The 14,632-nt window shown below is 43.8% G+C and overlaps 1 protein-coding gene across 5 annotated transcripts in view; it reads left to right on the top strand.

Moving 5' to 3' along the window:
* LOC143286930 (Na(+)/H(+) exchange regulatory cofactor NHE-RF2-like) overlaps positions 1-14,632 on the top strand; it is a 91,180-nt gene that overhangs the window by 36,634 nt on the left and 39,914 nt on the right. For 4 of the 5 annotated variants that reach the window (XM_076594886.1, XM_076594887.1, XM_076594889.1 and 1 more), the window contains exons 2-3: positions 395-874; positions 1,330-1,530. In XM_076594886.1, coding sequence (XP_076451001.1) covers positions 395-874; positions 1,330-1,530 — 681 coding nt within the window. The remainder of the gene's footprint in view (positions 1-394; positions 875-1,329; positions 1,531-14,632) is intronic. The other variant, XM_076594888.1, reaches the window with a different exon arrangement.

Here is a 14,632-nt window from a genome sequence, read left to right as displayed (position 1 = left end):
TTTCTTTTTTTTTTGCTGGAAATTTCAGGCAGATGTATGACTAGCATCACAACCCAGCATGCTTAGTGATGCCTTCAGTACATGCATATATATGTATTTTTGTACCTATCAGGGTGGATTTCTTCTCCAGAGTGGCAAGCATGTGCTGCACATGGTCTCATCTGTTTACGGTCTCATCAGAATGACTAGACACCAAGTTCGATTTTCCATGCAAACTCAGAGACAGAGCGAGACCGGGATTCGAACCATTACCTAGACCCTCAGGGGGCAGGGGAGGGGAGAGGGGTGAGCTATGGCTGGGCACCATATCGGCAGATCAGCGTCTCCACCATTCTGCTACGTTGTTCCTCACCTTCCGAACAGTAACACGGTGTGAACGTTGTGATGTGTGCAGAAGCCACACAGAGCGAAGAAGCAGTCACAGTCGCAGCGGCGGCAGTGGTGACGGAAGACACCAACGGCACCGACCCGGAACCCCAGCAGCAGACAGCGGCCGCCGAAGAGCAGGAGGACAACAGCTCTCAGTTCGTGCCCCGCCTGTGCAACCTGTGCAAGTGGCCCGACTTTGACGGCTACGGCTTCAACCTGCACGCGGAGAAGGACAAACCCGGTCAGTACATCGGCCTGATCGACCCGGACTCCCCCGCCGAGACGGGCGGCCTGAAGGAGGGGGACCGCATCATTGAGGTGAACGGGGAGAACATCGAGAGCAGCACGCACGCCATGGTCATCCAGAAGATCAAGAGCAGCGGGGACCGGACGTCCATGTTGGTGGTGGACCGCGCCACAGACGAGTACTTCAAGGGGAAGGGGCAGTCCGTGTGCAGCTCCATGACCAGTGTGGTGGTCATCTCCACCCCGCCACGCCTTGCAGGTCAGTCCTTGTGGGTGAGGGTGTGGGTGGGGATGGTTGTCTATGTGTGCGAGGGGGGGGGGGGGGGGGTTGTTGTGTGTGAAGGTTTTTTTTTGTGTTGTTTTTTTGTGTGTGGTTTTGTTGTTGTTGTTGTTTTTTAAGTTTGACTGTTTGGTGTTGGTTTTCACTTGATGTTTGCTGTTGTAGTGGTTTTTTTACTTGTACGGTTGAGCATGGTCATCAGGTGGAGGGGGGGGTGGGGTTACTTGACTTCAGTTGGTGTTGTGGCTGTTGTTGTGTGGGGCTGTTGGCGTTGTTTTTGGTTGTTGTTATTGTTGGTTTTTTTGTGTTTTTTTCGTACTTGACTGTTGTTGGGGTGTTGTTTTTGCTTTGTTCTTTATTCACCGGACCATGTCGGGGGGTGTGACTGTTGGTTGTGGGCCCCGCCCCTATGTGTCACATGGCTCTGTCTGTAGTCGTGGACACGGAGCAGGAGGGGGTGGCCCATGTGGCCGCCTACCAGTGGGACACGGACGAGCCGGTCCCCTCCGGCGCCGCGGTGGTGTCTTATGGCGCTGAGGTGGAGGGGGAGGCTCTCCCTCCGCCCCCTGACTCGGCAGGCTGGGACGTGGACACCAGTTTTCCAGAACCTGCCGTGGACCTGTCTGACACGGAGGGTAAAGACCAGTGCAGTGCTAGTTGTACAAGGCTGCCTTGTTACCACCCCGCTGTTACCAGTTTCGCTTTTTGGGGAGCTTTGTTGGTTTTTTTCTGGACATCATAACTTTTTTGCTTTAAAAATTTTTTTAGTCTGTAACAAGCAAGATCAAGTTTCTTGCCAACGCTTCTTATACGCTCTTTTTTGGGTTGTTGTTATTGTGGTTGTTTGATTTTCTGTGATGTAGCGGTTGAGTTTCACTTCATGCTGAAAAAAACGATTGAGAAGAAATGAAAAGGATCAAGATAGAACTAACCAAACAAAACAAAAAAAAAAAAGAAAATGTATGTGTGACTTGTGTGTGAATTTTTGCTTATCTGACCTTTCACATTGACTGTGATGATTGCAGAGCGTGATTGATGGAACAGCTTATAACCGTGTTTAGCTGTTGATGTGTCAGGCTCTAATGCAGTAACAAATAACATGATAGTTGTTGTTGTTTTTCCCGGCATCTGCTTTTGTCATGCTGATGCTCATTTCAAAGTCGGGATAGAATACAACCTTTCGAGTCCCTGTGGAAGCCAGCCAGTCATTCAGCAAGCCACCTGTAAAGACAACTGTGATGTTGATGTATTGTGAAGTCTGCTTTTTTTTTTTCTACATTGTGATCCTTAGCAGAGTAACACGTCTGCCTTGGAAGTGAGAGAATCTGAGCGTGCTGGTTCAAATCCCATAGTCGCCGGTATTTTCTCCACCTCCACTAGACCTTGAGTGGGTGGTTTGAGCTCTAGTCGTTCGGATGAGACAATAAACCGCGGTCCCTTGTGCAGCATGCACTTAGCGCATACAAAAGAACCCATGGCAACGAAAGGGTTGTCCCTGTCAAAATTTTGTAGAAAAATCCACTTTGATAGAAAAGCAAATAAAATTGAAGGCAGAAAAAAACCAACAAAAATGGGTGGCATATTCAGTGTAGCAATGTGCTGTCCCTGGTGAGAGCAGCTCGAATTTCACACAGAAATCTGTTGTGACAAAAATGAGTAATGCAATACAATACAATAGTTCAGTACTTGGCCAGTCTGTGGTTGTGAGGTTCTGCGACAGTCAACATCATCGATTATGTAATTAAAAGCATGACTAATTAATATGCTGTTAAAGTGATGACATTTAGGCAGTGCATCCAGCCAGCCTTGGATATTTTACATGGACACAGCGGATATTGGGAGAAAGATGGATGTTGACCCACAGGCAGCCATTGTCACGGAACCGATGTGTCTTGATGCTGCCACTGTTTCAGCTTGTGCCACTGTTTCAGCTTGTGCCACACTAATACATTTTTTTGCTGGCACCAGCATTCACATTGCACAGAATTACTTTCATCTCACCAGACCTAGGGCTGTCAGTGATTTGTTCTTCCAATACCTTAACCTCCATTGCAATGGTTTCTCCAGTCAGTGGGAAACCATTTACAGCTTAGTCTTTTGTGAAGGACTATGACTCTCAAACTAGGAGGCAAAATTGCACTGGCTCTTAGTGCTGCAGCCTTGTGGGCTAGTTGGCCTTTGGGAACCATCCCAACGCCGACTGTCCTAAAACCCTCTTGGCCGAGAGAGTGGGGATGTACTTGGGCAAGACACTCTCCACTATAATCAAATTCTAGCTCAAATAGTCGGAACAGCAGTTGCCTCCTCTGCTGTTCTGATGGTCATAGTCGGACACGACTGACTATCATATACCTTAACCTCACTTTCCTGTAATTTGCTTTGTACATTTTTTTCCACACACAATTTTTGTTTGTTTGCAGATTTGTTGTAGTATACTTACAGTTGAGATAGATAGTATATTTCACATGTCAACCTTTTCATGAGAATCGTGTTGAATAGTTGTAAGCTGCTCACTTTACATGTGCAGTGAAGTTGAATTAAAAGGGACGAGGAGGTGTGTTTTGTGCAAGTCCCAAATGACTGGGATCCACCACGAATGTGCGTGCATTGCCTTTGTATTGATAACCATATCTACCATGTCATTTATCTCTTGTGTTTGTCATGGGGATGAAATCAGAGTCTGGCTCTGTGATGAAGCAGTAATTGTCATTTTTATGAGTTATTTGTGGGATTCAGCTCAGATCAGTTGTTTGTAGGTGTTGAATAAGTATGAACATACTTAGGTATTGACAGAGTTGAGAGTTGTGGGTTTTGAATAAGTATGAGTATATTGACAGAATTGTTTGTGGGTATGGAACAAGTATGGATATATTGACAGAGTTGTTTGTAGGTATGGAATAAGTATGGATATATTGGCAGAGTTGTTTGTGGGTATGGGATAAGTATGGATATATTGGCAGAGTTGTTTGTGGGTATGGGATAAGTATGGATATATTGGCAGAGTTGTTTGTGGGTGTTGAATAAGCATATATATATATATATATATATATATAGATAGATAGATAGATAGATAGATATATATATATATATATATATATATATATATATATATATATATATATATATTGACCGAGTTGTTGGCAGGTGGTGAATAAGCATTTATACATATTGACAACAGTTGTTTATTGGGTGTTGAATAAGCCTGTACATACGTATTATTGTCAAGAGATGTTCTCACTGCCTTTTCCATGTTCCATCATCTAAGCTTGCACTAACCCACGATAGCTGTGTTTGATCTGCTGTGAGAACAATTCTGTGGTGGTCACATTTCTGATTTCATGTTTGCCTCTCTGTGCACATGGTATGTGAACGTGTTTAGGGTGTGTACAGGAATTTGCAGTGCCACCGTGTTTGTCTGCTGTAAATAATGTGTAGAATATGATGTGGATTTTCATTACTGACCTCTTGGATGGTTTGTTCTCATTGATTTTCTTATTTCTGTGTTTGTGCATTTGTCTCACTGCCCAAGAATTTTTGTGTTTTTTTTTTTGGGGGGGGTTTGTTGGTTTGTTTTTTTATTTGTTTTGGGGTCTTTGTTTTTATTTTGTTTTTGTTTTTTTTTCCATTGTAGTTATGTAACTCACTAATTATGACACCAGATATGAGCTACGAGTGAACCAGAAAGTGTTTTGTATCTGTTTTGCAAGATGTTTGAACCATCAAATTACTGACCTGTATGTTATTAGGCTAATGTTGGGTTCTGATCAGAATGTTAGAACAAGGTTACAGGCCATCACACTTTACATGTTTGAAATGGTCTGCTTTTTCGGTTTCTGTCTCTTGTTTCACACACGTGCATGCACCAGCATACAAGTTGTTGCGTGTATGGATGGGCGCAATAGCCGAGTGGTTAAAGCGTTGGACTGTCAATCTGAGGGTCCCCAGTTCGAATCACGGTGACGGCGCCTGGTGGGTAAAGGGTGGAAATTTTTACGATCTCCCAGGTAAACATATGTGCAGACCTGCTAGTGCCTGAACCCCCTTCGTGTGTATATGCAAGCAGAAGATCAAATACACACGTTAAAGATCCTGTAATCCATGTCAGCGTTCGGTGGGTTATGGAAACAAGAACATACCCAGCATGCACACCCCCCGAAAACGGAGAGTGGCTGCCTACATGGCGGGGTAAAAACGGTCATACACGTAAAAGCCCACTCGTGTGCATACGAGTGAACGCAGAAGAAGAAGAAGTTGCGTGTATGGAAAAGTAAAGAATGGTGGAGAGTATGCGGTCACTTAAAAAAAAATTCTTAAAAAGCAATTGGTCAATTTGTTAAAGTGACAAAAGTGACAGTGTATGGAGAAAGATTTTACCAGACAGGTACTGTAGAGGATTGTTTTTCTGTTGACGCCTTATTGTTATTGTGTTACCACTTATTTTCTTTCTTATATATATATATATATATATATATATATGCATGTTGTTGTTTTTTGTCACTTTATATTTCAAACTGTTTTGAAGAACCACTGATTACTGTGTAGTTTTAGAATGTATTTGTGTGATGAATGGGGTGGGTTACATCAAAAGAAAAAGTCAGCTGTGGTGCTGTGGTCTGGCCAGTCAGGAGCCACGCACACACACACACACACACACACACACACACACACACACACACACACACACACACACACACACATCCTTAGGTTTGTGCAGGACACAGGACAGTGCTGAAAAGCCTCGAACTTAATGTGTGGGATTTCTTTTTTGGGGATCGAACCTTAGCCCTTCTCATTGTCAGGTTGTGACACTACCTAAGTACCTACTCTACCACAGCTGTTGGGTGTATCCTGCTCACCTTTGTTACACTTTGTTGGGGAATGAAGACATAACAGGGGAATTAAGATGTTTACAACGGGGAAAGAAGACATTTACAAGGGAATTCAGACATTAACAACAAGATAATTCAGACATTTACAACAAGGCAGTTCAGACGTTTACAACCAGGCTTCACCCACCCCACACCCCTCTTTCCACTCCCCCTGGCCCTCCTTAACATTGTGAGATGCCAGGAAGCGTGACAGCACACATGAGAAACGATGAAGGCAGTTTCAAGTGAAAGGGTGTGCGTGTGGAATCCCGGATGTTATGAAACTTCCGGGTACATGCCTGTTCATGTGTGACGTTTCAAAGGTGAAGCGAAGCAGTGTACATGGACAGTTTATTCTGTCCAAAACAGTGAAGTGTCTTCCTCCTATCCAAGACCCCCACACCTTTTTTTTTTGTTTGGGTTTTTTTTTTTTTTTTTGGTTCTTTTCACACACACACACACACGCACACACACGTGGATTGATGGCCTAGAGGTAACGCGTCCACCTAGGAAGCAAGAGAATCTGAGTGCGCTGGTTCAAATCATGGCTCAGCCGCCGATATTTTCTCCCCCTCCACTAGACCTTGAGTGGTGGTCTGGACGCCAGTCATTCAGATGGGACGATAAACCGAGGTCCCGTGTGCAGCATGCACTTAGCGCACGTAAAAGAACCCACGGCCACAAAAGGGTTGATCCTGGCAAAATTCTGTAGAAAAATCCACTTCAATAGGAAAAACAAACAAAACTGCACGCAGGAAAAAATACAAAATAATGGGTGGCGCTGTAGTGTAGCGACGCGCTCTCCCTGGGGAGAGCAGCCTGAATTTCACACAGAGAAATCTGTTGTGATAAAAAGAAATACAAATACAAATATGTTGTTGTTGTTGTCATTGACTGAGAGACGTTCAGGTGGGTGCAGAGAGAAGAGGGTGTGGGACCTGAAAGAGGAGGGCTTTGACACCTGTGTGTGACAGGTATAACTATAAGGACAACTATAACATGAGATCTGGGCATGCATGGGTAGTGCGTTGCAGTCACAGATGGAATTAAAAAAAATATACATAAATTCATTAGGTACATGTCCATTTGAGGGAGTTATAGGGGGAAGGAGGGAGGGAGGGTACAAATGGTGCAAAATTTCCTTTTATGCGTCTAAGCATGTGTATACTGTAAAACACACACACACACACACACACACACACACACACACACACACGTATATTATAAAACACACACACACACACACACACACACACACACACACACAAAAGAGAGTGAGGAAGAGAGAGAGATTCACAAAGACACACATATGTTGTCCTGGGGGGGAGAAAAAAAGAAAAAAAAAGTGACTAACACTGTTTGACTGGTGTTTTGTCCTGATCACATTTGTGCACTCACTCGCTCACTCTCTCACCTGAGATAGCATAATAAGGGACACACACACACACACACACACACACACACACACACACACACACACACACACACACACACACCACTACCTTGCTATACATGTACAATTCTGGTAACTCTGGGTCATCTGAAAGACGTCCGGTTTATCCAGTACACCATGCTTTGTATGTACCCATGACCGTAGCCTGTCAGTAGTGTTGCCTCCAGCCTGCTGGGCAGTCAGGGCTATAGATCTCCCCAAATCTCACACACACACACACACACACACACACACACACACACACACACACACAGACGGCCCCCTTTACACCTGTTGAAACCAACAGGTATGCGTCAGCAGCTTTGAACCCACATGTTGTGGTGGACATCAGTCACGGTATTTAGGTGCTGTGAGACCCATGTCTGTGGACTTGACCAGGGTCAGGGGTTAAGGGTCATGACCCTTGCCATTGTCCTTGACGTTTGTGGTGCCCGCAACTGCACTATACATACATCACATGTGGCTGGTTTGGTTTCATCAGAATCTGTGTGTGTGTGTGTGTGTGCGTGTGTGTGTGTTTGAGACAGGGAGGGTGGGAGGGAAGGAGAGAAATTGCCCAGTTGTGTGACTGCTTGAAAGTTGTGTCCATGTTGTGTACTTTTTTTTTCTTTCTCTTTTCTTTTTTCTGTGTGTGTGTGTGTGTGTGTGTGTGTGAATTGATCTACTTCTCTTTGTCTTCAATGTTCCCCTGTTGTTTTAATGCATTTTCTTTTTCTCAAAAAAAATCTCTTTTTTTGGTGGTTGTATTTTATTTTCTTTTGCATTCTTTTACTTGTTGACTTGTGACAGAATACTAAGAAACATCACCCAATGCACAATCTCCTGAGACAGAAGGATGCTTACTTGTTCTGTGATGAAATACAGACCCCTCTTAAACAAACCTTGCACACACATATTCAGTGATGTCAAACACTCCACACCAGTAATGTGCCCAGGAAGAAGAGGATGAACAGGGGGAAGGTGAGGGGGGGTCTGGGGGTGAGGGGTGTGGGGGGGGGGGGGGGGAACCAAGCACTGCAGTTGTCCACCCTTGTCAGCAGAGTCACAGTGGGTGAAGCAGGCACTAGCTGAGATACAAGGTCCTGGCCTGCCCCTCTGATAACGTAGTGTCACCACCGACAGTGCTGTGAAGTGTTGTCCTGCTACCAGTTCTGAGCCAGTTCCAAGATAGTGGGGGGAGGGGGGGGGGGCAGATGAGGGGGGTGGGGAGGGTTTTACCGCACAGCAGGATGGGTGCAACATCCTGGTTGTGAAAGCATTGGGAATTTCAGTCTAAGTTAAGTGCCCCTGGGTTGTTTTTTTCTTCCAGTCTTCCAGGTCGACAGATGTGTGGATCTGATCCCCCTTTGGGTGCATACACTTGTAGAATGTGAATCAGGTGTGCAACAGTGTTAAAACGACACTGTAATCCATGTCAGTGTTCAGTGGGTTATGGAAACGAGCATACCCAGCTTGCACACCCCCCGGGGAAACAAGAGTATCAGAAGGGTCATGCATGTACAAAGCTACTCTTCGCATAGGAGTGAACGTGGGAGTGTAGCAGCCCATGAAAGCAGAAGGGGAAGAGGGAGAAGAAAAAGACTGTTCAGCAGAATGTAAAATTATTCAGGCGACAAAGGCGCATTGGGGTGCATGGCACATGGCAAGTGTAGAAAGGAGAACTGATTGCCAGTCATACAGATCACACACAGGTGGGGGGCAGGGGGTTGGGAAGAGAAGAGGGAGGTGTGTGTGTGTGTGTGCTTAGCTCTAACAAGAGAGCTATGGCTGTGTGCTGCTCTCATACACTGGTGACAATCACACACACACACACACACACACACACACAAACACCTCTTCACTTTTTTGTGTCTCTGCTGTCTCCTCAGGGGGTTTTATTTCCCAATAGGTGAATCTTGTATCTGAGTGTATGAAGTGTGTTTGTTTTGCTATATATGTGTGTGTGTGTGTGTATGTGTGTGTGTACCCATAAGAAACAGACACTTACATTTACAGCCCACAATTCCAAGATTTATAACACTCCATGGTGACTGGTAAAACCTCCACAACAAAGTTTTCTGTATATATAACCTTGTTACGTTCACCCCATGGTAATCAGTTAACTTCGGTTAGGCTGGAGGAACACTGCATTTTAACGCTTAGTCACAGTAAACTCAGGGCATGGTAAATAGAAGAGTGCATCACAATTTTGATCACAACATTTATCAAGAACTGTGGGACAAGTGGGACCATTGACCCAGGATAGTCACATTTCTCAAAAAAAAAAAAAAAAAAAAAGTATTGGGATGGCTTGTGGGAGAGTCCATTAATAGATATATAAAGATTGTCCACGAAATGACAATAGAATATCAGGTGATGCTAATTAAAACATGCGCAAAAAAACATGGCATACGATGGCATGGAGATAGAGGCTAATCAAAACATGGGTAAAAAGCATGGTATAAGATGGTGTGGAGATCGAGGTGAGATGTGTGTGTGTGTGTATAAACATTAGGACATGTATCTTAAGATATGTGATAACAATAGTTGTGATAGGTGTACAAGGCTTAGGGGGGGGCTGTTGCAGAGCAGTGGCTGTTTATACAGGAAATGTGACAGTCTGCATTTTGATCATTGTCACCTGAAGGTCATGGTTGGACTGTGCGATGGTGGTTATTTCTTGAACAAGGACATGGGGCTTAGTATTGCGGAAAAACCCCAAAGATTACACAATACTCACACATATGTGCAATACACACACACACACACACACACACACACACACACACACACACACACACACACACACACACACACACACACACACACACACACACACAGAGAATCACACCACAATTCACATACACACACACACACACACACACACACACACACACACACACACACACACACACACACACACACACACACACACTCACACTCACCCTCGCACTGAGACGCACACACACACACACACATGCATGCACGGGTGCAGGCTCATGCATGCACACACACACACTCACCCCTCTCTTTTCTTTATAGTGTCTGTGCTGTCTCCTCAGTGGGGATGTTATTTCCCAATGAAAAAATGTTGTGTGTGAGTGTATGAAGTGTGTGTGTTTTGCTGAGGTTGTTTGTGTATGTGTCAGTGTATGAAGTGCATGCGGGTTTGTTTGTTTGTTTGTTTGTTTGTTTTTTTTTGGGGGGGGGGTTGTTTGGGGTTTTTTTGGTGCATTTGTGAGTGCATACGCCCCAGGAACGCTTTTTTCCAAGCTGAGCTTTTTCAGAAGTTGTCTGCATGCCACTAGTCCCGCGGTGTACAGCAAGGGCACAACAGATGACTCTGGAAAGTTAAGTTGTCCATCCTCCCCCCCACTCCCCCCCCCACCCCCCCTGCACCCCTAACCCCCCTCCCCTTCACTTCAGCACAGGCATTTCCCATTCACTGTCATATCAGTGTATGAGGGGGCGATGAAGTGCATTAAAATGACGTGACTGTTAACAAAACCTTCCACTTCTCTCTCTCTCTCTCTCTCGATCCTGTCAAAAGTCCCAAACCGGAATTTTGTCATCTTGCATACTCAGGCTTTGCCGATTGTCATTGTCAGTTATGCAGCAATGCCCTTGGAAAAAGTGTCTCCTTCCCCCCACACACCCCACCTTTTTTCTTTTCTTTTTTTTTCTTTTTTTGGGGGGGTGGGGGTGGGGGCTTGCCACTCTCAGCCCTGTCCCCACTGTGGGGGGGTTGTGCAATTTATCATAGGCTGACTTGCACAGTCGCAGTAGATGTTCACTTTGTGTGAATCATACTGGAAGTTTTCTAACCAATTCAGTACAGTTTGACATTTGGGTCTCCTCGTTCAGCCACAAACCTCGAGGGAGGGCAATGGAAAACATGGTTAAGTGAATTTCTTAACTGCAGTCAGTGGAGTGTGTATTATATTATCCAGAGGGTTGCCCCAGCACACAAAAGTGTTATGGGTTGTACATGAAAATGCGTCATGACTTAACCCGGGTTGGAATGTCAGTTGTGAAATTGTTTGTTCCTGTTGTCTCACCCAACCTTCCCCCACGTTTTGACTTGTTTTACTTTTGTGAAAGTTTGCTGAGAGAGCTTTTGTTGGTTTTTTTGTGTGTGTTTTTTTTTTTTTAATCAAGTGAATATAACAAAACGGGAACCAGAACTTCCTGGTCTTTTTTTCTGTCACTGCATACCACACTAATCTCTCACTGCCTGTAAGATAATGCAGCAGTCTATAGAATATAACAGGTACGGGACAGCAAAGTAAAACCAAAGCTATTCAACTGTTACATTGCTAAAGCTGTTAGATTTAATGGATGTCTCCTGTGTGTTAGATATGTTGTAAAACTGACATGTTTTGGACCATCCTTCATGATACAAAATTCATCATCTCCAAACACATCAGTATAACACTTCTGTTTTTTGTTGTTTTTTTCTTTTCTCTTTTTTTTTCCTCTTCTGCATGCTGTTCCATTTTAACTTTATTAATTCAGTTACAAGCTTATGACAGTTGTGTCAAGAACATGCATTCACACACACACACCTATGCACACTCACTCTCTCACACACTCTATCTTCCTCTTTCTCTGTATTATGAATATATTTTAGTCGAAAGACCAGTTTTTTTGTGTGTGTTTTGTTTGCTTACCATTGATGTGATTTGTATGGTTAATATAAGAACAAAAAACAGTGCATTGTGTAGTTGTTGGGTTTGTTTTTTTGTTTTTGTTTTTTCAAACGGTGCATTATGCATGAAAGGGGTAGAAGAACGATAGGCTATGCATATAGGTGTGTGTGGGTAGGAGAGAAAAAAGCCCTTTTTTTTTTTTTCCCACTGAATGGGTCACATAGAGTACATATGTACACCAGAGGAAGATTGATGGTGTTCACGTTCTTTGTTCTTTGTCAGCAAGTCGGGAGGTGTTGCACACACAGCTCTCAGATAGTCCTGCACACCATTAACCTTGGCTTTACACTGGAATCAGCATTGCACCATCTTAAAGAAAAGGACATTTCTTTTCTGTGTTGTCCGCATATAGAAGAAAAAAAACAAAAACAACATGTATGCAAGCACGTACACACACACATGCTAAACAGGTTGGTAGAGAAGTGAGAAATAAGGAAAAGAGGGAAAAGAAAAGAAAGAAAAAAAGACAGGCCATGAAGAACACGCTTGGTTCAGTCTTGGCTGTAGAATCTATAGGGGCTGGGCTGCAATAAGCGATGTTAGCAGCTGAAGAACACGCTTGGTTCAGTCTTGGCTGTAGAATCTATAGGGGCTGGGCTGCAATAAGTGATGTTAGCAGCTGAAGAACACGCTTGGTTCAGTCTTGGCTGTAGAATCTATAGGGGCTGGGCTGCAATAAGCGATGTTAGCAGCACTGAGTTTGCTTGACATAAAGAAAGTTCCTTGGTCTAAACTTGGAGAACCCATCTTAGCACAAAGTAAACTTAGCTTTATGCCAGTTCCACAGACTTGGGGGAACAACTCTTAACGCTAAGTAAACTTAGCTCTGTGCTGATTCCATAGACTTGGGGAACAATTCTTAACACTAAGTAAACTCAGTTCTGTGCTGACTTTGCAGACCTGGGGAACAATTCTTAATGCTAAGTAAACTTTGCAAAGAGAGCTCATACAGCTCATCCCTGATCGGTGAAATTGAGAAAGCTGTACATAGCAGGCAGAGAGAGAGAGGAATTGAGACAGCTGTACATAGCAGGCAGAGAGAGAGAGGAATTGAGACAGCTGTACATAGCAGGCAGAGAGAGAGAGAGGAATTGAGACAGCTGTACATAGCAGGCAGAGAGAGAGAGGAATTGAGACAGCTGTACATACCAGGCAGAGAGAGAGAGAGGAATTGAGACAGCTGTACATACCAGGCAGAGAGAGAGAGAGGAATTGAGAAAGCTGTACATAGCAGGCAGAGAGAGAGAGGAATTGAGACAGCTGTACATAGCAGGCAGAGAGAGAGAGGAATTGAGACAGCTGTACATAGCAGGCAGAGAGAGAGAGGAATTGAGACAGCTGTACATACCAGGCAGAGAGAGAGGAGGGAGCTAGGGAAGGAGAGAGACAGTCTGAATGGTTTACAGATAAGGCCAAAGGCCCATTTCAGTGGAGAGAAAGAAGAGAGAGAGAGAGAAAGAGAGGGACGGAGGGGGAGAGAACGAATGAACGAACGAATCTTTTTAATGAGGCAAGTGGAATAAGCATGTATATGCTTTTTTACATCCAGCCCTCAGGGCAAAAGAAATGAAATCAAAATGTTCACAAAATAACAAAAGGTTATAGAAAAACATACATGAAATTCAAATACTCAATTGCACAGAGAGATAGAGTGAGTGAGAGAGAGAGAGAAAGAATGAAGGAAGGAAGGAATAAATAAATGAATGATGAATGAATGAATGCATGGATCTTATTTCCGATAGCATTAGAGTAAGCAAACAATTGCTTTCTCCAGCCCTCGAAAGGGAAAAATGTCTAAAGAAAAGGTATGAAGAAAACCCCAAGAAATGAGTAAATGTGAACAAATTCATAGAAAAACGAGAAAAGAAACAACATTCTAATAAGCATCATATTTATAAGAAATAACACGAGAGAGGGAAGGAGAGTTGTTGGTACTGATTCTCAAGGGAGACAAGAGGGGAGGGGGGAGGTGCCATAAACTACCAGCATGCCCATGACAAAAGTGTTGAAGCCCAGTTTGGTGACTGTTGATAGGAAGGGTAGATGAGAGATTTCGTTTTACTATCACCCCTTCCCTCCTTACACCTTGCCTTACAGCAGAAGGTTGGACAAAACCTTCAGCAAAGGTGTGGGTTTTTTTGTTTTTGTTTTTTGATAATTATTGTTTGTGTTGTTGTTTTTGTTGTACATTCTGTATTTTGTTTGATCTCTGGCACTAAGGTGATAGGGTGACCATGCTGGATGATGAATGGAAGTGCATGTGCAAGAAAGTACCGCTGGTTATGAGTGGTGCTGATTACGTTGGCTGTAAATACGCTGTTTGCCGAAAATTCAGCATCATTTCACCATGCCCCCCCCCCCACCCCCCCAAGAAAAAAGACTTTGCAAGTTCCCATGTGGTCCTTAACTTTTTGTGAACCCTGTGGTGTGTTGAGTGATGTATTTGGGGTTTTTGTGGGGTTTTTTGCAGGAACTGTTGTTCAAAACAGAATTGTTGTGTAGACTGGACAGTGTTTTTTTGAGACTTTGCTGTAATTTTCTTGCACTGCACACAGTTTTAGGAGGCTTGTTCTTTCCTCACTTGTAGAGAATTTGCAGGACAGTTGCTTGCTTGATGCCAAGAAAGAAAAGAAACCACCTCAGTGCTGTTGTTTATTTGATTTTTTGTATACAGTTGGTTGGCTTCTCATTTTTACTAAACTTGAAACTATATAACATAAAAAAAATA

The sequence above is a fragment of the Babylonia areolata genome, chromosome 10 (genome assembly GCF_041734735.1).
Source record: "Babylonia areolata isolate BAREFJ2019XMU chromosome 10, ASM4173473v1, whole genome shotgun sequence".
In the NCBI taxonomy this organism is placed as follows: domain Eukaryota; kingdom Metazoa; phylum Mollusca; class Gastropoda; order Neogastropoda; family Buccinidae; genus Babylonia; species Babylonia areolata.
The sequence above is the reverse complement of the archived record's forward strand: the minus strand, read 5'-3'. Positions and strand labels throughout refer to the sequence as shown.